The 25,598-nt window shown below is 33.0% G+C and overlaps 1 protein-coding gene across 6 annotated transcripts in view; it reads left to right on the top strand.

The window, feature by feature from the left end:
• Vinc (vinculin) overlaps nucleotides 1-22,471 on the top strand; it is an 81,882-nt gene extending 59,411 nt beyond the window's left edge. For all 6 annotated transcript variants that reach the window (XM_071594330.1, XM_071594329.1, XM_071594326.1 and 3 more), the window contains 6 exons: nucleotides 1,786-1,913; nucleotides 2,990-3,247; nucleotides 7,908-7,998; nucleotides 13,123-13,161; nucleotides 15,355-15,372; nucleotides 18,374-22,471. In XM_071594330.1, coding sequence (XP_071450431.1) covers nucleotides 1,786-1,913; nucleotides 2,990-3,247; nucleotides 7,908-7,998; nucleotides 13,123-13,161; nucleotides 15,355-15,372; nucleotides 18,374-18,543 — 704 coding nt within the window. In that variant the 3' untranslated portion in view covers nucleotides 18,544-22,471. The remainder of the gene's footprint in view (nucleotides 1-1,785; nucleotides 1,914-2,989; nucleotides 3,248-7,907; nucleotides 7,999-13,122; nucleotides 13,162-15,354; nucleotides 15,373-18,373) is intronic.
• Nucleotides 22,472-25,598: the final 3,127 nt, after the last annotated feature.

Genomic DNA, 25,598 nt, shown 5'->3' with positions numbered 1-25,598 from the left:
GAAATATATCCTATGCTATTATTCAGGTTCAATCTTAAGAATGTTTACTTCCCTATTGATTGGACGAGTAAAAAATGGTGGGCACTGTACTGAATAGAGCATTAATTTCATTTTTTAACTTCGTAATGACTGCATATTTGTTCAATAATATCATAAAAATATCAATCATAAAAAAATGTTGATTGTCTTTATCAAAGTATATAATGTACAGCTAAGGTTTTACAATGTATTCAGTTTAAAAAATGCTGTATTGCATTCTCTGATTGTAGGACTTTGTCTTTTAATAGTTTGATGAGAGTATTTTCCAAGTAATGAATATCCTGAAATAGCTATGATCCTCTTAGAATATCAGCATTATCATGATGTTAATTTATTAAAAATTTCCCAGTTGCCCCATTCAACGTATGTTGCTTGCTTAGTGTGCCTAGTTTTAAGTTGTAGAACTTATTGGCATCTATCCAGTCAAGTTGCATGATATGTATAGTTGCTTGCCAGCATCATTTTTGATAATTTTGTCATATTAGTACTGTTTGTTTTGGCATGTATGTATGTGTGCATTGCATTAAATCGTAGTAGTTGACATTTTTGATATGCATATAATGGGAGAGAATGATTGTTCAGGAATGTGGTGGTTAACTGTTTCCATGTGAAGTTGACAAAGCTATTATTGTCCTCTGTGTTATTTTGCCGTACAAAAGTTTAATATTCATTAAATTTGGCCAACCATTTGCATAATCATGATTGATCCACGTTGTCTTTTTAAATTATTTTACAAATAGTTAATTTAAAAACTTTTGCCTTGAAGAAATGTTAGTGTTTCCTTGATTTTATTACTTAAGGAAATATTGTTGTGCAGAAAGCCCAAGTAATAACCACTTTTGATGGTCTTACCCATATGAAAATGTCACAGCTTCATATGAAAGTATGTTTAAAAGTACTTAAGGCTGTAACTTACTCTTAATTTATCTAATATAGGGGTGCCCAAATAGAGAGTTCATGACAAAATGCATCATTAAAATTGGGCTAGGGAGGGGTTGAAGAAAAACTTCTTATGCATAAGTTGTAAGATGAAGAAAAATTTGGTGAAGCATCATTTTTGTTGATTGGGACTGATATAAAAATATTTATCACATTTTAAATCAGTAAAATACTTGTAATTTTTGTATTTGTTACAGATTCTTGTGCAATAATGCTACCAGGTAAAATTTGCATTCAATTAAAAATTGTGATGACTTAACTCGTTGATGGTCAAGCTGTAAGTGGCCCCGTAGATACGATTACCATTTATTGGCCAATAAACAAATGAATTTCCAACTTCATTCTGAAAGTTAAAATATGATTGAAATCCTTATATAACATAAAAAAATACTACATTATAAGCATGCATTTTATTTTAATTAAAAACATAGCAACTGCATTAGTAAAAATATTATAATGCATTTTGAGAGAGTGTGAGTCAGAGTTTGGGAGGGGTGGGTACCTTTGTCTAACATAATCAAATTTGTAATAACATTTTTATCAATTGTAAACTCAATTAGTCCTTTTATTTTCTCTGTAAAGTATTTAAGAAAGGCGCTGAATTAAAACTTGTATAAACTTTTAACATTCTTGGTCAAATGTCAAGAAATTGACAGTTCATCTTTGAGGATTGAAACTGTAGATGTTAATCCTATTTTTTTTTATTATTTCAAATAATTTGAATTCCTTAGGAAAAATAGTCATTTGATACAAGTGTATTATTTGTACTCCAAAGTAACCCTTAAATTCTCTTCCCATAATGAATAGATTATGCACCTCCAAGGCCTCCTCTACCTGGTGGAGACCTGCCTCCACCAAGGCCACCTCCTCCTCCAGAAACCGATGATGAAGATGACATGTTCATGCATGCTCCTCAGCCTAATCAACCAATTATGGTATGTAATTGTCATTATCGTGTGCGATTTCATTTTATTATGCCACATGTCATATCAACATGATTATTCCCCCCCATTCAGCAGCCAGGTGCTTGTGAAGTATTTGTGTGAATTAATTAGGTTAGATATGGTAAGGTAACATTCAGTGTTTCTCCCTAAAGGACATGAGTGACAGACAGTTATTGTTAGCATTAATTTCTTTCTTTAGTATTTGGTAATTTATTGAACGAAAGTCAGTGAAGTATAGGCTTTCACTTGAATTGAGGCCAATTAATATCTGCAACGATAATGTAATAATAAATACATATATAGTGAAGGTAGAACTTCTGGACAGTTGTTATGTCTCTGTAGTGCTTTTAATTTAAGTTCATAATTCCTCTGCCAGTGAATAAGTTGATAGAAATGCATTGAGCAATTCAAAAATGGTAGGGCCAGATGATTGCTGTAGGATTAGAATTAATTCAGATGTATTTTATGGTATGCAGCTCAAATTAATGGAATTTCATGATGAATTGTGAAGTAAAATGTTGTTAGTTCCTTTGTAACTACTACTAATTTTTTACTGTTCTTAAATGACGTACTCCCCTGCAATCATTTTTTACCCCCTCCATTCTCACAAATCCTTCTCCAACTGCCCCTCCTACCAAATCCGCATGTATATTTTTGGAAAAAATCCTGTATTTCTTACCTGATGATGTCAGCTGTTTGACAAAACCGATCATTTAAATAAAATTCAGTGGAAGTTACAAAGTTTTTAATTTTTACAATTCTTCATTCAGATTTTTATTAAAATGTTGTTTGGGCAATTATTACCATTGATGAGACTCCTAAAATGATCCCAATGAGAAGAGGATCTTTTTATCGAGTTATATGACTGTTGAGCTTTTTTTTTAATAAGGCAAGTTAAAGTCAAAACAAAATGTCATTTACAGTATCCCATTGCAATGCTAGAAGCATTAAAGAGAATTTGTTTATGAGACATAGATAATTTCGCTGTGAAATATGTCAGAATCTCACCTTCACATTGAATGAACATCCTTTTAATGGTTGGAAATCAATATTTTAAAACCTTGTAGATGGCAGCCCATGGCTTGCATCAAGAAGTTCGCCAGTGGTCCAGTAAGGACAATGATATCATTGTAGCTGCCAAGAAAATGGCCCTTTTGATGGGTCGTCTCTCTCAGCTTGTGAGAGGGGAAGGTGGACGAGGGGGTGGCATGGGAACAAAGAGGGACCTGATTGCATGTGCTAAAGAGATTGCAGAGGCATCTGAGGAAGTGACTCGCCTTGCAAAGGAGCTTGCCAGAGAATGTACAGATAAGAGGATGCGAACAGTGAGTATAGCACATAGCTTGGGAGGAAATGCTGTGGTAGAAGCTGCATGTAAAAATTTAAATATAATACACAGAAGGTGAAAGTCTACAATGAAAAAAGATCATTTGATATACCTTGGGTTGAATTAACTTGAATTTGGATTTCCTTGTGATTTTCAGGGATTTTAACTCTGTAAATTGCTATAAAATTAAATGATTTTTTTCATGTCCCTTTTTTATTGTATATTATAAATTATATTCATTGTTAAATTTAATTTGTTGGGATTATTGAAATGAAAAAATATTTATATTAAAGCAAAGTAAGTACATATATAAATCTGACATATGTTCATTACATGTCATTCTGATTTGTGTTTTATTGTTATAACCCAAATTAAGCTGCATCAACTTCAATTTTGAAGGTTATTTTCCTTCCTAGTATGTAACACGTGCAGTGGGTCCACACTTTATAATATTAGTCCATTCCATTAGACATCAAAAAGTTAAAGTATTGCAAAGTGATAGTTGCACAATTATTTCCTGTCATTCGGTCTGGGTGATCCATTTGTTTATACTTCTACATAAGGTATATATTCTCCTTTATTTTTAATTAAAATTATGCTTCTACCATTTCTTTACATAGGTATCAGTAGTTACAGCCCAAGTTTGCACCTTTAATTCAAGTTTTACTTATACTAAAGATACCATTCTGTGTGTGCTTCATAAATAAGTTAAAGGGTCCCAACTTAATATGTTGACTGAAAATTTATTCCATTTTAATCAAACCTTTAAATCTGATTTCGTTCAAGGTTTAAGATTTAAATAGGATTACTGCTATTTTTACAATCTTATTTTTTATGCTAACCTTGAGGGAAGGCAATTATATTGCTGGAAAAGGAACGCAATCGTAAGTTCAAATGGTGGTTAAAAATCTTTACAAATGTTGTGGTCTGTGAAGTTTTGTATGGAGGTATTGTCTGCATTTAATTGTTGTCTGTGGTATTGCAAACTTTGTGAACAGTAGAAATTTTGTATTTTTGTGTGGTCTTATTTTATCATTACTGACATAATGGTATCTATTTATATGTATGTATGTATATATATATATATATATATATATATATATATATATATATATATATATATATATATATGTCAAAGTAGTAGGGACGTAAGGAGAAGAATTGCGCTATGCAAAGAGGCTTTCACAAGGAGGAGAGAGTTGATGAGAGGGAGGTTGAGTAAGGATATTAAGAAAAGACTCGTAAAAACTTTGATATGGAGCGTAGCTATGTATGGCGCGGAACGTGGTCATTGAAGCAGGAGGATAGACGTAGACTGGAGGCTTTTGAAATGTGGGTTTGGAGAAACATCATGGAGAAGGTGAAATGGACAGAGAAGAAAACAAATGAGGAAGTACTTGGTATGGTGGGCGAAGAGAGGGATTTGTTGGGAGAAATCCTATGGAGGCAGGAAAAGTGGATGAAGGGGGTATTGACCGGCAGCGGGATGTTGAAGACTGTAATTGAGGGGAGAATGTTAGGCAAAAGAGGAAAGGGAAGGAACAGGATAGGGATGTTGGACGGGATGAGGGGGGGAAGAAAGTACTCGGAGCTGAAAAGGAACCTGATGTGCAGTAGGATGTTGTGTTATGCTAGGGGTCACAAGTTATTTAATCAGTAATTATGTCCATCCAAAAACCTACCTTAACCGGTAGATTACCTTGTAATAAATAATAATAAATATATTTAATATATATATATGTACGAGGGTCATCCGGAAAGTAGTACCCGTTCGTGAAATAAAGACACAAAAGTAAATATTAACAAACATAAAAAATTTTATTTGAAAGAGGATACTTTAAACTACTTCTCAACATAATCTCCAAGCAAATTAAGGCATTTGTCATAACGTGTGACAAGTTTCTGTATTCCTGCTGCATAGTCCTTCGCCGCCAGCTCATTGAGATACGCGAGGGACCCATCTTGCACAAATTTTTGCATAATGCAGATGGTGTTTAACAATTTCATGAACAATTGTTCGAGAAACATTGGGAAAATGCTCACAGATGTCATCAATTGTGACGCGCCGATCGTTCCTCACGAATTCGTCAACTGAGCTCACCAGTTGGTCTGTAAAGACAGACGGTCTCCCCGAACACTCATCGTCGTGTGTTTTCCCCCTCCCCATGTTGAAGTTGCGACACCACCGCCGAACAGACGACTCGTCCATTACATTGTCTCCATACACCTCCTTTAATTGGCGATGAATATCACATGGGCGAACGTTTCTTGCATTGAGGAATTTAATCACTGCCCTCACTTCACAACTGGCGGCGTTCTCAATTTTTTTAAACATTGTAAACAATCACAGAAACAACACAGGCAATGCTAGCATCACGCAACTTGGCTCAGAGAAGGCAGACAAGCCACTGAAGCTATCTGACCTCGTCCAGCGGCTACTCGCGTCGTCAGCACTTCATGCGGCACGAACGGGTACTACTTTCCGGATGACCCTCGTGTGTGTGTGTATATATATATATATCAATTGATTGATAGTATTGATATATATATATATATATATATATATATATATATATATATATATATATATATATATATATATATATATATATATATATATATATATATATATATATATATATCAATTGATTGATAGTATTGATATATATATATATATATCAATTGATTGATAGTATTGATATATATATATATATATATATATATCAATTGATTGATAGTATTGATATATATATATATATATATATATATCAATACTATTTACTCTCGAGGAAACATAAAACAATCTCTGAAACACTGGAATTGTACATTCCTATTTGTTATTCTTCCATTAATAGAAATTTTACCTTTCAAGTAAAACACTTTTTTAATTATTCCAAAAAAATAAAGAAGTAATGGTAAATTTTATTGGATTTTATCTGTATATTTTTTGATGTTATCTGTTATATTGCAGTTATTATTCTTGCAAGAAAGGAAAGACAAGGTTATATATTTTGTCGTGATGAGCAATCAAATAAATGTATTTACATATTGTACCAAAGTTGCATTTCTTCCTGGTGTTAACTGGAAGCTATTAGAGTGAGCAATATATATGCAAATGTATGACATTATAAATGCATTTTTAATACAGGATGTTGGAATATTTGGGTTTATTTAGTTTTTCCAATGAGAAGTTTAAGTTTAATTTAATCTATAGTGGTTAAGTCAGCTGATTTATACTTATGAATTTCCATCCATTGTCTAATATAAACTTAGGAAGAATTATCAGGATAGCCACATGCTACATTTTAGTATTTCTTTTGAATTTTCAACTGGTATCATTTTAATGACTATATTTCAGCACTATCACTATTTGTTACATATTATTCTCCATAGGATACTGTTTGAAAACATCTAGAAAGTCTCACATTTTTTCTCTGCTTCTCGACCCTATAAAACATCTAGAATAAAATTTTGTTCATCCATCTACCTGTGAAAAGAAAATGGATCAAAATGTCAATGCTTGTATTTATTTGCTTTGTTAAGTACTGCTTCCAGCCTGCCATATGTAAAAGATTTCATAGCTGAATACTTTTACTGATATGAAATTTTCAGTTATCATTGGGTTTAATAAACCTAGTGCAATTTATTCCAATCCAAAGATTTGGTGTGCAGTAATATTGTTACTCTTCTTTTTAATCTATGCCATATAAGGCTACTTTGATGATCCATCATTTTCTGGGGATGATTCTGTAGGTTGGAATGCTATCAATGAATTCCATAAATACCGACATTTCCTCCGCCTTCATTAAAAGTTGAACAAATTTCCTCTGACTTCTCTCTAAACTATGGGTCATCAGATTTATCTGGTTGGTTACAGCTATTGTCTCTTAAAATTCATCTGGTTAGGTCAACTGTTCCACCACTATACTTTACTCATTGAATAATTAATGTGGTGGATTGGATTAGGAAGGACAATACAAACAAAGCTTCCAAATTTTCAAGCATGAAGTTTTTATTTGCAATGAGGCCTATCACTTCCGGTGAGACATGAGTGAAATACAAAATTCCTCTTTGCGGGCATACTAACTCACATAAATATTTGATGCACTAAAAATGTTATTCATGCTGTCATTACATTCTTGGCACATCCCAACTCATTGCATTTAGCATTGGTGCATTTTTTATGGAAACTTCTGCACATATATTTTATAGGTATTAATAAGTGACACATTGTCCAGCTTAAAAGAGATGGTTACAGTAACTGATTCAGCTTGATTAGCTTATTGTGGTTGAAAATAACTAGGTTACATTTTAAGGGAACTTCACAATATTTTGTTCTGATTGATTTCATTAGTGTTATGTTTTTCAATTTTTTCATTGCAACCTCAGCATAGCATTTTTGATTTGAGCATGCTCAGTAGTTTTGAACATTTATAATTCAATGTATTATTTTCATCAAGATAATTTCATTGCAGGACTAGACTTGCAAATGAAATTTTATCATAATGGGAAAAATATTGTTTGTTTTAATTTTCAGTAGATTTGTTTGATGTACATTTGGAATTTGAAACTAATAGCCACAGAAACTATTCGTCATCCTTTGTAAATGCATACTATAATTTAACTTTGTACTTATTGTATTGTGTTATTTTTTTTAGAATCTTCTTCAAGTTTGTGAAAGAATACCAACTATTGGAACACAACTGAAAATTTTATCCACCGTGAAGGCCACAATGTTAGGTGCTCAGGGTAAGACTCGCTTCTTTTTATTTGGTGACAGCTTTCATTTCTAATTTATGAAAAGTATGGGTGCTTACAGTATTTGTTCATGCATATCTAGCATTTAATTTCATTCATTAGATCTTAGATCTCAGGTGTCATTTTCAATAAAAATATTTCATAATCATTTGTTGTCATTAATTCATTTACGTGTCAAATTTTGTTTGTGTTTTACACTATTGTTTAAGATAATTTCTCATTGTACATAGTTACTCATATTAACTAACAGTAAGTGCTCAAGATAAAACTATTATTGTAGATTAGTAAAATCTATGTGGGGTATCAATACTTTTAACATATTGTTTCCTCAGGTGCTGAATTTTGTTGATACATAAAAAATTTAGTACTCTGACCATGGAGACATGCTCAATAGTAAATTAAGTGATATTTTTACAAGGTCAATTAACATAAGATGTTTATTCTGCTGAAAAGTTTCTAATCTTTATACTTTATTTTTAGAGAATAGATTAAAACCTGTGCTGTATTGTGTTCGTGTGTTAGTTATGCTTTATTCGCATTACTAATCTCTCACAAAGGCACAACAGGCATACAGTTTTAACAGAGGTGAAATCTGTGCGTGTTGCCTGCATCCAGTTGCCTTACTCCATAGTTTGCCTATAGTCAAGGATAATGTTGGCAGTCTGATCTGGTGAAGCCCTTATTCAAATAATTTGAGGTTCATAATCCAACTCATCCTTTAGACATTTTGTCCACATTTTCACATTATTACTTGAGAAAATCATGCCACATATCAGATTTGGCTGGAATTCCTTCAATCCTTGTCCTCTTTGCCATTTGCGGCAATTTTTAAAATATATTTAAACTTTGGCATTGTCATGAATTTTTACTCCTTATTAATGCTTCTATTCTTTTCAGAAACCTTTCATTTTTACTGCCTGTACATTTTCAATGTTTGATACCTTTTGCTTTCTAAGGCATTTTTTTCCATGTTTGTTGCATTTTTCTTTGTAATAAAGTATGAAAATTAAATTATTATTAAAGATTTCAAAATCATATCAGTGGAAAGAATTGGAATGATAGCCTAATTCTGCCACTGATTTGTATCCTGAACTAAATATGCTAGCAAGAAGAAAAGTGTAACTTAGTTTATGAAAATTCAGTAAAACTGCACAGAAATAATTGTAGCTTGTACTGCTTCTAGTTATAATTATATCAGAAGCAATTGCAGTGTAAAAGTAATTTAACTCTTCTGGTGATTCATCTACCATTTCAAAATATTGAAATTAAGGTTCTGGGTTTTACTTTTAATTTTTATAATTTAACTGGGCAGCAATATCATGATGTACAGCTTGCGCCTCTCGATTTGCTGCTCCTATTTGTTTCTAGTTTAAGATTTTTTTATTACATTATTTACAAAAATTGATCACAGTTAATTGTCCTTTATCTCAATTTCCCATTCCTCCCCGCTTTTATGGAGGAATTTTTAAATATTGGTGAGTTATGTGCGATAAATGTCGAGGAATATTATCAAACCCAGTGGTTTAAAATCCAATGGAACCTTGAGCCTGCTAATTATAATGTAGTTGGCTCAATATCTGACTGTATTAATGTTGTACAATATTGGTTGCATTATTATGCATTTTCTATTCTTTATGTGAAATGATGTATACTAATTATTTAAAACTTTGTGCAATTCCATAGCCTCTGCTAAGTACATCGTCATACCTTTAAGGAAATGACATTGGTTGACATTCCTTTAAGACTTCAAACCAACCGTCAAAGAAAGCAAATGATTCTTGGATATGAAACCATGATGATGTTTTGTTATTACCTTAATTTACTTGCAGTGTTTGAAACATGACATCCACTGAATGACTCTTTTATACTTACCTAATATCTTTCTTTGAAGAAATTTAGATAGTTCACAAGGTGTAATTTTTCAAACTTCATTTCTTGATTCCTGGAAGTGCATTAATTGAATCCATAATGCGTAAGTTTGGTATTTTGCAATGTTTCAAGGTTGCAGTCACTGTGCTCTTATTGACTAGGAAGTGTTAATTGGCTATTATCTTAGATTTTTTTCAATAAGATGACAATGCATCCCACTCAAAACAAATCATGACTTGACAGCCCAAACTTTGAAGTGGCAAGTGGATTTTCACCACAACGGTGTGCTAGCTCATTCACCTCTTAGAACTCATAAGTTTTAAACCATAGATCACTGTGCTTCCCCACACACTCTACTCACCAGACCTTGCCCCTTGTGACTTTTTCCTGTTTCCCAAACTAAAAACCTCATTCAAAAGGAAAAAGATTTACCAAAATTTCAGAGATAGAGAAAAATGGACTGGTCATTCCAGGACTGTTTCAAAAAGTGGAAACACTGTTGGGATAAGTGAATATGTTGGGGAGGAGAATACTTAAAAGGGCACCCCAACCAATAATTTTATGAAGTATTTTTTTGTAATAAATAAAGTTAGGGAACTTTTTGAACAGACCTCATACATAACATTCTCATGTTTGTATTATATTGATGACCCTGCATCCTCATTATGTAATTGGTCCTTAATAAACATTGGGAGTGAGAACTGGTAAGTTTAACAGTTTAAAGAGTATTAGATACCAAGAATCCTGGGAATAAAAGTTTTTATGTTATTTGCTATGATTGGTAAATGCAATAATGGTTTAGAATTGTTATAATGTTGTAGCACAGTTAGTTTAAGCCCCCTAAATACCCTCAATACATTTTATATCTATATTGTTTGACACCCTACTGTGGCATTAATATAATTTCAATTGATAGAAAGCATTCCCATCAATGTTCAGCCAAAGTAATTTACATTTGGTGAAGGTGTACTTCTAATAATGGTAATATGAAGTATTTAAAATTCGTTGATGATTGGAATTATTACGCATGCTGATGAGGTGCTAAATAAAAAATAATCTTTAAAGATATTTTAACCAAATGAAGATGTTATTCACTTGCCTCAGGCTAAATTGGGAAAAAACTTTCCTGACAGATATTATTTGATTGTTGCTAAGAGACATTATTGGTATATCTGGTTGTTGTTATTGCAGTAATTTGTATTCAATTTTAAGTGAGTATAAAATTAGTTATGCCTTTCAAAATGGTATAATGAAGAGTTCTAAATGATATTTTATATGTGAATCCTTCTTGTCATCACGCAGTGGCCCAAATCTTTGAACAATTTCTCATGCAAGTGCCCACACAAGGTGTGCCAATTGGCTACACAGCCTGGTGAAGCACCCAAACAACCTTTGTAGGTAGCTGCATAGGCTGTAAGGACACTTCCTCCTGGGATGTCTAATACCACCAAGATTTCAGAAATAGTACTCCCTTCTGTATTTTTTGCATAGTTTATGCTTATTATTTGTGTCACTTTGAGAAAGCCATGGTGTGTATCTTTATGCCAGCATTGTACTGCTTCACTAATCCCAGGAAATTTTTTCCAGAGATTTGTTCCAATAGTTTTAAATAAACCAGTGGCACCTTTAATGATCTTCAGCTTCAAAATCTTCCATTTAAACTTATTTTCAAAATTTAAAGAGTTTTTGTAGAATCTGCATTCCTGTAGTGTTTTATGTTACCTAACTTGGACTATATTGCACCAATGCTATTTCTTTCATTTAATTTTATTAAAAAATATCGTTTCTTCAAAAGAGAACAACTGGGAAAAATTTTTCCCTTCCTTCGTGTCCTCTTAATTGAAGGCATTATTATTGGAACAGTAATCAATAAATTATTAATAAGTAATAGCAAAGTATTCAGGTATATTTTTTGCAAGTTTTAGCCTGCTCCAAATTATTTAAAATGGAATTAGTGTATGATTTCCATCGATGACAACATACCTGCCTATGTCACAAGACACTGTAGTACAATTTTGGTTTTGGAAGAAAAATATGGTGAATTAATTGTTCAGTTGCAGTATTGTGCCATTTTTTAGTCAATCCATTCACTTCAAGCGTTGTTCTCCCTCAAATCTGATGTTTTTGACATTGTCAATAAATATCCAATTGTGAATGTCCCCTCATAAAAGTTATAAATTTCAGTTCAGTGTTTTTAGTTATTTATTATTCATAAGTTAAGAGTCATATTATATTAGATTTAATGTAATTAGTTGAAATAATGTTTAAAACAAGTGCTAGGGGGTTTGGGTTGCTGCAATATCCTGGCTAATTTAACATCTTCGCACCCTGGAGGGTTAAAATTCCAGAGGTGCCCAAATATTTTATTGTTATCTGAATCCTTATTTGGGGTGTGTGAAGTGTATCTTGTGGAGAGCACTTTGAGTATGCCATATGTTAGATGGGGTGTCAAATTGTGGGCCTCTTTGCACCAATTGATAAAAGTAGCCTAATTCCAATGTCAGATTTCACATTACCCTTCTATTCCCTAGTGTCTTCCTCCCTAATGTCTATCAAGCCTTTAATTCCCCACAATGTACTGTTCGGACCAATAAACACTTCACCACATGCCTTCCTTGTTGCTAGGTTTTAAGCAGATTGTGTTGATACAGCTATGCGTAGTAATATTGACCACTTTGGCTTTTTCTTACCCTTAGAAGAAGTGCAATGACAAGGTGTTCCAAATGATAATATACACAGTGTGTAGTCATCTGCATAACTGCTTACACAGGTTGTGCAAGCACTTCATATTGCTATATTTTTATCTCAATTATTGCTCCTGTAATAAGATAAGCAAATCCTGGTATATTCCATGAATTGATCAAGTTTCAATTGTTAGGAATTAAAATATGTTTTAACCTGTCATAAATTGTAAGAATAACAGTGAACTCCTGATTACTACTTTAAAAAAATGAAAAAGGAAATTTGAATTAACATCCAAACAAGGGCGAAAATTTTTTCTGCAGTGTTTTCTGCTCTTGTCAAAATTGCACGGATGCATTAGTGGGCTAATAAATTTCCCTTTTTCTGTTATAACTTCAATTTAATTTGTCTCTTGTATTTCACGAGTTCACTGATGCATATGTCATATTGCTCCATCGTGTTACAAGAAAAGCGCTTTCTTTCTCGTGTGCTGCTTTTGCTGCTTTGAGCTTGTATATAAGAATCGCTTTACTTTCTTTCCCCTGCTTCTCCTATTACCGGCAGAGACCATTCCCAGGAATGAAGAGGGAGAAATTCGAGGGGGTAATAATGGATTTAATCATTTTGTTATCCATAAGTATATGCAAGATAAGTCATGTACTTCGTGGCATGAATTGCACATATGACATTAAAAGATAATTGTTGATAACACCGTGTACCATCTGAGGAAGAGGTCAAGTATAGGAAATTTCATTGCTATGTTACCATATCAAGTGTGGTAACAAGATAGTTAATTGCTAAAAATAACATTCAGATTCAAAGTTTTTATGCAGAGTCTGGAGTACATTTAGTTACATTTAGTCTGTTTTTTTTAGTTTCTGTGAGATGCAAGAGTACATGAATCATCCACATAATTAAGCAATATATTTTGGATCTAACTCTCAAATTGATTTGAAATAATTTTAACTTAAAATTTCATAATACTTTTAGATGTGGCAACAGTTTTGCTTAATGCTTTCTTTAATTGATGCCTTTTTCTCTCCATCTATAGAATACAATCAGCTCATAAAATTATGCCAATTACTATGCTGCTGAAATTAGTATCTTCTCCTATTTATTTAATTGGCTTGATCTACATTGTCAGTGTTACACTGGAGTTTTCAATTGATGTGTTATCTTATAGTTATCCTCATGTCAGATGGGTTAATAATGGTGGAATGGGCTGTTTTTTGTTACCCATTTTCCACGGCACTTAACTTGCTGCAAACAGAAAATGAAGCCTAATAATATTCAACTCACTGGTTTTAATTTGACTTAACCACATCACAAACAGTACATGATGTCATGGAAAACCTTGTTTTTTCTCCATGTTATTTTACCACAATATTTTATGTTTGGAAGTCATTAGATTCCTGTCCTGTTAATGGCACTTAAGCTGATCTCAATAGTATTTATTGTGAATTAACAAATAAAATGATTGATTTCTAGGACCTTGATAATGTTATCCTCAGTAGCATGGCCAGTATATGGCCTTCAGTAAAGGTTCATGTTCAAGTCCTAGACGTAATATATTTTCCAGTTGCATTATGTAGCCTGGTGTTTTGTGAGGGGCATTCCATTTGTAACACCTGTTAGAAATGTGAATGTCAACACTACTGATAATTCAAATCACACATTTTGTATGATATCAGATGCATTTCATTGATGGAGTAAAAATCAGGACTTCAAGAGTTATGTTTGTATATTTAATAAATCATCATTAGTCAATCTTCTAACTTATTGTTAATAATTGAAATTATAGAATTACTTTTCAATGACCTGTAAGGTGATTGCAACAATTATTGATAGTTGAATGTCCTATGTGCAATTTTTACTTAAGTGTATTTTTATTAACAATATAGCTTGTGCATTATAATAATTGAGTCTGCTTGGTCCTCTATATTGAATGTGTAGTATAATTGTGGAATGCATATAGTTCGTGATACATGGTAGGACTCTAAGCAATGAATGTGCTGCAGTAATATTGCTGTCATTTTGTTTCATCATCATTCTCTTTGTATATTGCTCTGTCACTATTGTTCCATTTTATGTTGCAAATGGAACAAAATTGGTGCATGAAAATTTAAGGTTTTTACTAAATATTTACACTTACATTTAAGACATCTCCGACAGTCAATGTTTTTATTGAAAATCACTGCTTTTACAGTATTGTTCTTGTAATGAATGAATGAAACGTTCCATAATTATTTTATGCATGCTTTATTAATGAAATACATTACTGAATATTTTCTCTTTAGCTCAATGATTTTCATGTAGCTGTATTCCAAGGACTACTTTTTTAGCCATGAAACTGTTTTAATGAAAATCTTTTAATGTATTCATATTTTAGAGAAAAGTTGCACATAAGTGCCCATGATTGATATGCATTGTGAGAAGTTCTCTTAAATGCATAATTATTAACGTATTACCCATGAAATTATCTATGTAGTGAGCTCTTAGTCTTTACTGACTAATCAGCTTTATTTCAAGGGTGAAATATAAATTCAGCAATGCATTAGTTTCAGTATGGCATAAGTTATTGAAGTTAAATCTTTAACAAGAATTTTCATTTAGTTCTAAAGGCTCTTAGAACCTAATGCGTAATTATCTTCAGTTAGCATACAGGGAGGGGAGTGGTACTGCATGAATATAAAAAAAATATTTTTGAAGTATAAGATAAGTTGTCTGTTGATAAATTTCATCAATTTTTAATATATTTCTATCACAATTCTTTTGTTTTCTACTAAATGCTCTCAGGATGCATGATAGGGACCAGTAAGTAATATGCATGTATCATTATGCTACTCACATACATGCTCCATAGCATGGTAGTGTAACTGCTTAATTTTTGTTTGCTTAAGTTATCTGTTAGATAGTATTTATGTTTGTATGTGTGTCAAGATTGACAATCAAACAATAATAATTTCATAATCAAGTTATTTTTAAACATTGAATTTCAATTATGTCCCATGGAAATGGAATTAATGTAATCAGCCTGTATGTTAGTCATATTTCTCTGTGATAAGGATTTGAATATTCCTGATTATCATAAAAAAGATTTTTAAATACATGTGGTATTATCTACTGAACTAGAACTCCTTGCTTGAAAATTAAAGGAATTAAAACTTGAGAAATTCCAGGAAATAAAAGGGTAGATAGAAAGGTTCTCAGAATCACCACCAGATGCCAGTGCTAGTGCAACGAGTTTCCAGTGTAGTAATAGGTAATCCTTTATGAGTAAACATGTAATGTGTCTGTGTTCTAGAAAGAGAGATGTGGTATGGACACCTTTGTTGTTCCTGTGTAGTGCTTTGTGAAGACAGAAAAGTTGAGATTTGAGCAGTGATTAAATACTTCATAAAGAAAGGTATAAAAGCAAAGGAAATTCATGCTGACTTTAAGTATACTCTGGGGGACTCTGCTCCTTAATGTTCAACTGTTGCCTAGTGGATGAACAAGTTAGTTTGGTTGGGACAGCTTAGGTGATGATCTGCCCAGTGGTCGGCCAAAATGTGCCTCTATGATTTAATTGAGATGGTGTGGTGGCTAATGTACTGGCTTCCCACTCAGAGATCCCAGGTTTAAATCCTGGGGATGGCAGACCTTTTCAGTGGCATTCTGATTCCTACTTAAGGTGCTTTGTGGAGAGCACTTTGAGAGAGTATGCCCTCTGTCAGATGGTACATTAAACTGCTTACCCCATGGCAATTTTCGTTAAGATGTTATGTCCTGTATTAATCTAATACAGCCACTGCTAATGCCAATGTCAGGTTTCTCTCCACCCATCCCCCTTTTCCATCCAGCCCTAATGGTATAAATGAACTCAGCTGTTGGTTGCCTCCCCTAAATCTACTGCTACTCTAATATTTGAAATATATGAAAGTGCAGTTTCCAGAGGTGTAAATTCTGATATTTTTTTCACCATTAATTTCCCACATTGTAGTAATAGCAAATCTTTGATTTAGGTGGGATTTATTGAGATAATAGCACCAATTTTATACCAAACACAATGTAATAGTTTTTTATATGAAATACCATAAATCAGAGCATCATTCCAGCAATTTAATAATTTACAAAAAACTTTTCCATTAGTGCGAGAGAAAACAATCATTAGTTATTTCAATCCTACTATTTACGAAGATGATCTGAAAAGTTCTCAGCCTGACGATGAAAATGACCATTTATATTTTTGAACATCTTTAATATTAATTCAGTTCATCCAGATGTTTTCCAGTGACATTATCCCATCTCTGTACTGATCTTCCAGACGTGCTGCAAGTACTCATCTACAGCTGCAATAACTTCTTGATTGGACAAAAAAATATTGACCAGTGAGGAACTTTTTCTATTTTCAGAAGAGATGGAAGTTCAAGGGAGTCAAATCTGAAAATAGGGAAAATCTCTCAATTTCCCCATCACCCAGGCACTTTTGTGGGCAGGTGCATTTAACATTTCTAAAACTTTTTTTCTCTGCAAGCAGGCCTGTTTTCACAAATTTTTACGTTCAGTTTCGTTAGAAGGTTAGAGCAGTACTCCCCAAGTTATTGGTTTACCTTTTTTTAAGATAGTCAATCAACAGAATTCCTTTTGCCTCCCTAGAAATGATGAATGCAAGGAATTTTGATTGGCAATGGGATGTAACACTGTGATAAAGAGAGAATGTTAAGTGAACAAGGAAGAGGTAGGAAAAAGATATGTTGGACTGAATGGAGGAAGTTAGTATGCAGATTTAGAGAGGGGCTTATTGTTGTGTTGAATGTTGAGTTTTGTCTTGTTAGAAGAGGCAAGGAAAATTATTGTTATTCCATTTCTATCTATCCAAAACCCATATTAAATTGTAGAATACCTATAACATTAATTTTAGTTGTACCTGTATTTCCTGTTTAACGTATTTATAAGAATTGCACATAAGAGGGAAGAATGGAGAGCTATAGAATTTCAATGGGGTAGTGTTTGTTGAGGAGCATCATCTCTATAAGCTAAGAATCTAATACATTTTTTACTTAACATGGAGCAAGTTTCTGGGCAGTTGTAAAGTAACTACCGCTACTGTTTGAGGATTTATTGTAGGAATCCATGTAACGTCTAAAATAATTGGCAACATTAGGTCATAATTGGCAAAATTGGGTCAGATTACCACGTATGTGTTTTGAACTTGTAGGATCTGTAAAATATGTATTTTAACAATTGTGAATAGAAGAGCAATAATTTAGAAATGTGCAATAAATGTAAATGGTAATGGCAGAATGTATGGCATCATAAGGGAATATTGCACCAAAGTTCAAATTTTGGATACCATTAAATGCTAATGCCTCAATCATTTTTTCATTAATTTTCTATTTGTACTTTCTCTTTGAGTGATATTTAGACAGTTATGTTGTTTTTTCGATGCTAGAATAGGACATTGGAATTTGATTTCAGACTGCAATTCAGGAACTCTTTTTCATACCATTTCGTAATACACATCATGAAATACATTAGTTGAAAGAGTATTTGAATACTAGGTTAACAAGAATAGTATAAAAATTGTCAAATTTAAATCAAGGAAGAGATGCTCATTAGTAGTTAAATTGATAATTATATCTCCGGGACAATCATCATAGAAACTATTGCTTTCATTTTTATTTAGAAAAAAATACTTATCAAAGTGAACCATATGTTTTTCCCTTACTGGCAGAGATTACATTCCTTTTCCATGTTGACTTAATTGGTGAACTAGCTTTTTCATGTATGGTAATCATTGGCCATCATTTGAACTGCTATTTTCCTTCCTCAGGCACAGAGGAAGACAAGGAAGCCACAGAAATGCTGGTTGGTAATGCACAAAATCTTATGCAGTCAGTAAAAGAGACTGTTCGTGCAGCCGAATCTGCTTCCATCAAAATTCGAACTGATGCAGGAATCCGCCTTCGCTGGGTTCGCAAACAACCTTGGTATCAATATTAAGAATGGTGTTCTACAGATATGGTAAAATGCTGTTGAATTACCTCAAATGACATTCAAAATGCAATCTTCTGAGGAAAATTTCAAGTGTTCTTATTAAGTTAAAAGAATTGTTAGAAATTGTAGTGGTTTTTGGTGAATTTTTGCCATGCTGAGTGAGGACTCGACAAAAAGTATTTATCAGCAAGTTTTAACATTTTTATCAAGTACTTGTTAAATGAAGGGCTGAACATGTATTCTTTGCTTACTGCAGTCTTTTAAGTATGATGACTGTATTTCACATAGGCAGCCTTTTTCATGTGTAGTGTCAGTGGTCACTTGTTTTCTTTTTTTTTAATAATAGCTGCCTTTACTATTTTTCTTATAAGAAATTATGATACATTATCTTTTTTAATGGCTACAAAAGACACACAAGATAAAATGGTAGCAGCATCGAGTCTTTTAGTTGTTAAAGAATAAGCTGAAACCTTATTTAAGAAACAACTTTCATTTGTTTAATTTGCATAGTACATAATTTGTTGTAAAGGTTGAAGCTTTAACTTTTAATCTTTTGAAAATTCACTTGTTTTATATCACAGAAAATTGTTTTTATAGCTTGTTGGAATGATTTTAATAATGTATAATGTGCCATTAATGTGCATTAGAAAAGATTTCTTGCATAGAGCATATGTACTAACTGAAATGTTTTAACACTAATTGCCAATCACATAGACTGTTGCATCATATAAATGATGCTGTTTAGAACTGAAATCAGTGCCAATTGTTATGGGCATATGCTTGTTGTTAATTGTACGTCTGAATAGGCCTATTAAATTCAGCAGCCCTACAAGCTCCTTTACAGAAAAGTGCAGAAAGCTATCTGGTTAGCAGATAGGTTTTTGTGCTGTAAAATGTCTATTTTTATATGTATGTATATTTCATATTGCTTGAAGCATGATCTAGTGATGTAGGTCTATGTGAAATGCACAAACTTGTCTTCTGATGAATATATGGTCTATTTTATTGGTGAGGAAATATTTTAGGCTTTTTATGCTTCAATTTTGTGAAGTAGAGTGTGATCAATCATTTTAAAATTGGTCATTGTTATGATCGGGTGCAATATATATGTTTAACATAAATTGAAAATATTTAATTATTTAGATAGTTTTGTAGACATGCTTACACTGGAAGTACAACTATAATGTGCTAAATTCTAACACCACTGAAATTTTAATACTCTAACTATATCCTATCATTCATATATAAAACATGTAGGTTTGGAAACTAAATAAGTCGTTTCCATCAATTGAAGTGGCGAAAATGGCTTGTAGGGACCTATAATGAGCATTTTGATGTTGAGATGTTCATATGGGGGTCTGCTAAACTTTTGCCTCCTAAAAATCATGAAATTTCATAAATGAGGACAGATTAAATTTTTTTTCCGAACATATAACCTGCCTAGTGAATTGATATAAATATTATGTCACTAATCACGTAATCTATTCTTTGCCTATTGAATTTTAAAATAAAATGTTAAGTGAACTCATCGGTGATTCTTACTGCTACAAATATTCCACAGTATCTATTGTTGTTTTTTGTCTCATACAAATTTTCAATGTTCTAGAACTTGTAGGCAAGAAGGCTAAAATGTTCCTTTTGTGTTTAATCACATAAAATGATTTTAAATTTAAACTGCCTAGCCCTGAAAAAATATGAAAGATTTTGAATTGGAAAGGTTGCAGAATAATCATGAAGCAGGTTTGACAGACATCATGCAGATTCACCCAGTGGAAAACCAGCATAGATATGGATGGAGTTAACACATAAATGAGTACCTACCAGTTTCATATTAGCAATTTCCAAGTTTTTCCCTTCAGGAAAATTTAATAAGTATGTACTAGGTAACTATTTAGCGTCCATGTAGTTATGCTCAAATTGATCCCAGCACTCCAATAGATCGTCAAAACATATTATTTGACAAAAGCTGTACTTCTGGTGGTAAGGAGTATCAGTGATATTTCTGCAAAGTACATCAATTAAGTTTTTCTATCACTTAAATCTATTGATGTTATGTAGCGTATGTTACTAATCAGATTACAGTTTTAATCAATTCATTTATAAAGAGTTAAGCCAGGGATGCAGGCTGCCAATAATTTCTAGAAATGCATATATACATTGTGAATTTAAGTAACTTTATTAAAAGAAGAACCTTTTATTTATTTGAGGTTGGCTGTTAATTGATTGTAAATTGATGTGAAACTTAAAAAAAAGGCATATTATAGGAAACAAACCTTACTCTTGCCTTTTAACCTATGAAAAGTTATTTTATTGCATTGCAATTCTTATAAACTTATGCACATTATTGACCTCATCTGCATGACCTAACTTGCCTTACCTCTGCAATAATACAAGACTAAAATCTGCAATAAAATCATTTCATGTGGAATCATGCTTGCAAAAAATGATAATGAAACCTCTGTGCACCTTATAACAAAGGAAAATGGCGGATTCATATTAGCAAAGTAGTGTAAAGGGAGTGATACTTACAGTAGGCAATTGAAATCTACTGAGTCTGGTACTATCATTGTGCAGTTTTATCCCAGAATGATAATATTGCTTAGAACATTTAGCAGTAAGGAATGGTCAGAATAATTAGTTGTTACTACCTAATACCTTTAAATGATGTTGATATGTATTTGGACTTTGGTAAATCAGAAACTTATCCTGCCAATTCCTATGGAACTCAGTTTAAAATTTGTTTCATGAAATGTAATGAAAATGTTCCTGGATATACAATGATATTTCTATTTCAGTCCCAGCTTTTGTGCAGTTAAAACTGTTTCCACTAAAAATAAACGTTTTTATGGAATTTTTAAGTGTTACTTGGAATTTTAACTAAATAGGAGTACGTATATCATAATCAGGTGCTGTAATTAAACACTCTTTTTTATTAATTTTTAGTTCAATTTATACTAATCTTGTGATAGTGCCACTGTGGACTGTTTGGAATTGAAGTTATTTTCCATGTACATCGAGTTTTGGAAGTGTCTGAACTGATTTCAATATGTGCCAGCTTTTAGGAGAAAAAAACCAAATTCCTATTTCTTGGAAAAGATGTCAGTATTCATTTGTGCACAGGCATAACTGGGAGTAATGAGAAGGGTTACTGGAGTTAATGTTTCTGAGGGAATCTCGTTATAGAAAGTTAGTTGACAATGTGTAATGTTTCAATAACAGAAGTAAATGTTTTATTAAATTTGTATCTCATTAAATATTTTGAACTGAGAGCACTGTACAGGTTTTGGAATGGATAAACCTAATGTAGAATAAATGTCATATTTGTAAAAAATATTTACTTCTTGGCAATTGCTCCCTGAATATAGAATTTAATTGCAATGAAATGGCATGTTAATCACATTACATCTCCACAGTTTATTTTATCCAAGAAAATCAAGATGAATCCTGGTAACTAAAAAATCATCTAATATTGTTGTTATTTATTTCATGAGCATAAATTGTAATGATATAAATGCATCTTTTCATAATGGCTTTTTCCATTGTCTGATTTTTTAAATATATTTCTATTTCAAGAATATTTATGGCATACCAAAAAATTTTGTGCCTCCACAAGGAGTGTTTTACTCACTTAGTTTACTTACAAGAGTGCTTTACTCTTTTAGTGTTTCTGGGAAGACTGGAAATGATCAAAAAAATTATGATTAAAATTTAATGTTGAAATTGTTCTAGTGTTTCCCTCCTTCCTTGGAAAATTACCAAATTTTAGATTCTGGTTATGCCATGACTTCTTAGATAATATTTATGCCATTCACATACGATTTAAATAAAAGTTGTTTTATTAAAACTGCAGTAATTTCTTAATGGAAAAATAAGTTTAATTTGGTTGTACAAAAAAAAATATTTCATACTCAATGTATTGTCTTTTCTTGTATAACTGACAAATATCATATCTTTGATAAATGCAGTAATTGCTTATCTATAAAAAAATCATACTTTGGTTTCCACTTTTATCCCTTGCCATGAACTGGGGAAATAGGTATTGCAATATCTTATACTACATTGGTGATATTGTTTATTTTTGTCATTAACTCCTTTTTGTAAAACCATCTCCTAACTCCTTTTGTACACAATGCAATATTTCTTTGAAAGCCCAACCGCTTCATCCATTTTTACGTATAACATTTAAAAATAAGTGAGGTATTGTGCCTGCTCCAGCTTATGACCTTCAACATTAACATTTAACTTGAACTTCGTATTTCTTGAAAACATCATTTTTGAGAGCCTAATTTTATTTAAAAAACAGCAGGCTGACTTTGATAGGCGAGGGTTGAACTTACCTGGCATTAATAATAAGCCTTTTTGGACCCAAAATGTTCACATTGATTAGAGGGAAATACTTTTTTCTTTGTGTCACCTGAGGTGTGGTACTGGGCATATGTTTGCTGATTTCAAGGACAGCTGTCCTTGATTTTTCTCAAGATGACTGAACAAGTTGAGCAAAGATAATGTGCCAAGCATTGACCAAATTCTGGCATAAGCTTGGTGATTCTCAAAGTGAAACAATTTGTTCGACTCAGCAGCTGTTTGGAGATGATGCTATGAGGGTAACACAAATTAAGGATAAACTGATTCAAAAATAGCCAGATGAGTGGAGTGACCAGGGTTCTGTGAGGCTTCTAACTTCTTTTTTGATTATAGTTGTTGCTTTGAGGGTGGAAAATATGGGAATGGGAGATCCTCATTCAACCATAATGAGAGATTTCTGAAGAGAATGGGATAAGTAAAGATTCTTCTGTACATGCAATTTTTTGTGAAGATTTGACCATGCACAGAGTGGCTGTGAAATTTGTACCCAAGGTCCTATTGGCTGAACATCTTTAGGTTGCACAGGACCTGCTGGACAATACCAACACTGAATCTGAATTTCTGATCACTACTATAACTGGAGATAAGTCATGGGTGGGTATGAACCAGAAAAAAAGCAATTGTTGCAATGGAACAATCCCCAAGGCTGAAAAAAGTTCGATAGGTGTGAAGAAAAATCAGGCTATACCTTGTTCTTTGATATATGTAGAATTTTGCATCATGAATACACCCACCTGAAGGACAAACTTTGACAGGAGTACTTTCAACAACTTCTCCACAGACTGTAATGCAGTTTGGCATAAAATTCATGACTTTTGAATGGCAAAAAATGCAGTTGCATCATGATAATGCTTCAGCTCATTCATTGCACCTGATCCAGATTTTTTGGCGAAACATGGAAGTCTAGCTGCTCATCAACCTCGCTACTCTCCAGACATGGCTCCTTGTGACTTCTGGTTGTTTCCTAAATCAAAAACACCATTGAAAGGATCTCACTTAGAGAGTATGGAAAAGATAATGTAAAAGGCAATGGCTGAGATAAGACACCATTCCAAAAGAAGCTTTTCCCAAGTATTTTTGGCAGTGGAGGGATTGGTGGGCTGTTTGTGCAATGGTACTTTTAAGTCCCAATCCGATCATGAAAGTAATATATTTTTCCCAGTCAAATGTCTGGTAGTTTTCACACAGATAGTGTAAATGGGCGGAACCAGTTCAGAAAATATAAACCTAAATAAAAGGTCTCTTCCAACATCTCTGAGGAATGCAGAATATCAACGGAAATTGATAAACGAGATTATTAAATGTTCCAAATATTCATGAAGTTATAATCAACAAGAATTCAATGGAGAAGAACCTCATTTGCATATTGTGAAGTGTGAAAATCATTTACTTTGGTTTCAGCTGCTCAAGGTTAAATCTACAGACAATAATCATAATAATACACTACCAGTTGCTATGAATACGACAAATTTTTGCTTGGGATGATCTAAGTATGAGAATCACTAGTGTAAACGGCTGACACTGAGTGGAATACATGTGTCAATTAATGAATTTGGATGTTCAAAATTTCCCTGATGCATATAATAGTCTGGGTTAATAATAGTTGACTTTTTATTTTTAGGGTACGCGGAAGGAGAAAGCCATATCATCAGGTATAAAAGTATGATGTATGGATGTTCCCGCCCCCCAAATTAATCGGAAGAATGATTAAAAGAGCTTTATTCAAAGTATGCTCCATTGCTAGTTAAGACAATCAACCATCTTTCAGGAAATTTGTGGATACTACGCCAGTAAAAATCTTTCCCTTTTCCCGTGTACCATTCTTTCACATCTTCATACAATTAGTGAGTGACCCATTGATGAAAGCAAGTGGTACTCGGAGGTAGCTAAGTCTGGTGAATAAGCCGAATGGGTTAGAACTTCCCAGCTGAAAGCTTCCAATGTGTCGTGAACCAGTTTAGCCATATATGATGGAGTATTGTCATGAAGAAAAATGACCTTGTGTTGCCTCTTTCAGTATTCTGGTCTTTTTAAAGCAGGGGACGGTTCAAATCAAACAACTGTTGTTGGTAGCATTCAGTATTAACAGTTTCACCAGGTTTTAACGGCTCATAATAGACCACACCCTTCTGATCCCACCAAACCCATCATTTTTATGCCAAAGCCATTCGATCCTGCGGTTAATGTGGATGGTGCGCCTGGGTTTACCCTTGATTTTTTGCACTTGGGTTTCTCAAAATAAATCCCCTTTTCATTCCCAGTAACAATACAATGCAAAAACAACTTCCTTTTGGATTGCGCGAGTAAAACTTCATGTGCTTATGAGAGGCAGATGGAGAGGTGCACCTCTCCATCTGCCTGTTTAGCTCATGTGGTAATCATCTGCTGGTCTTCTGAATCTTTCCCGTCCCTTGTAGATGATTAGAAGCAGCTTGTTAAGTAATGCTCAATTGCTCTAGGAATTGTTTTTGTGTTTGCGAATCACTTTTGTCCAACAATGCTTGCAATTACGTCTTGTACCTTTTTGGTGGTTTTCCATGTTACTTGTCTGCAACATTAAAGTCACCACTTTTGAAATGCCAAAACCATCATTCATACATGTGTTGCAATGGAGCATGTACATCGTAAGCTTCTCAAAGTAATTGGTATGATTCAGCAGCAGTTTTCTTCAAATGAAAACAAAAAATTAATGCTGC

This window comes from Hetaerina americana, unplaced genomic scaffold (genome assembly GCF_022747635.1).
Source record: "Hetaerina americana unplaced genomic scaffold, ioHetAmer1.1.p SCAF_6, whole genome shotgun sequence".
Lineage (NCBI taxonomy): Eukaryota > Metazoa > Arthropoda > Insecta > Odonata > Calopterygidae > Hetaerina > Hetaerina americana.
This window is presented reverse-complemented; position numbering and strand designations above follow the sequence as displayed.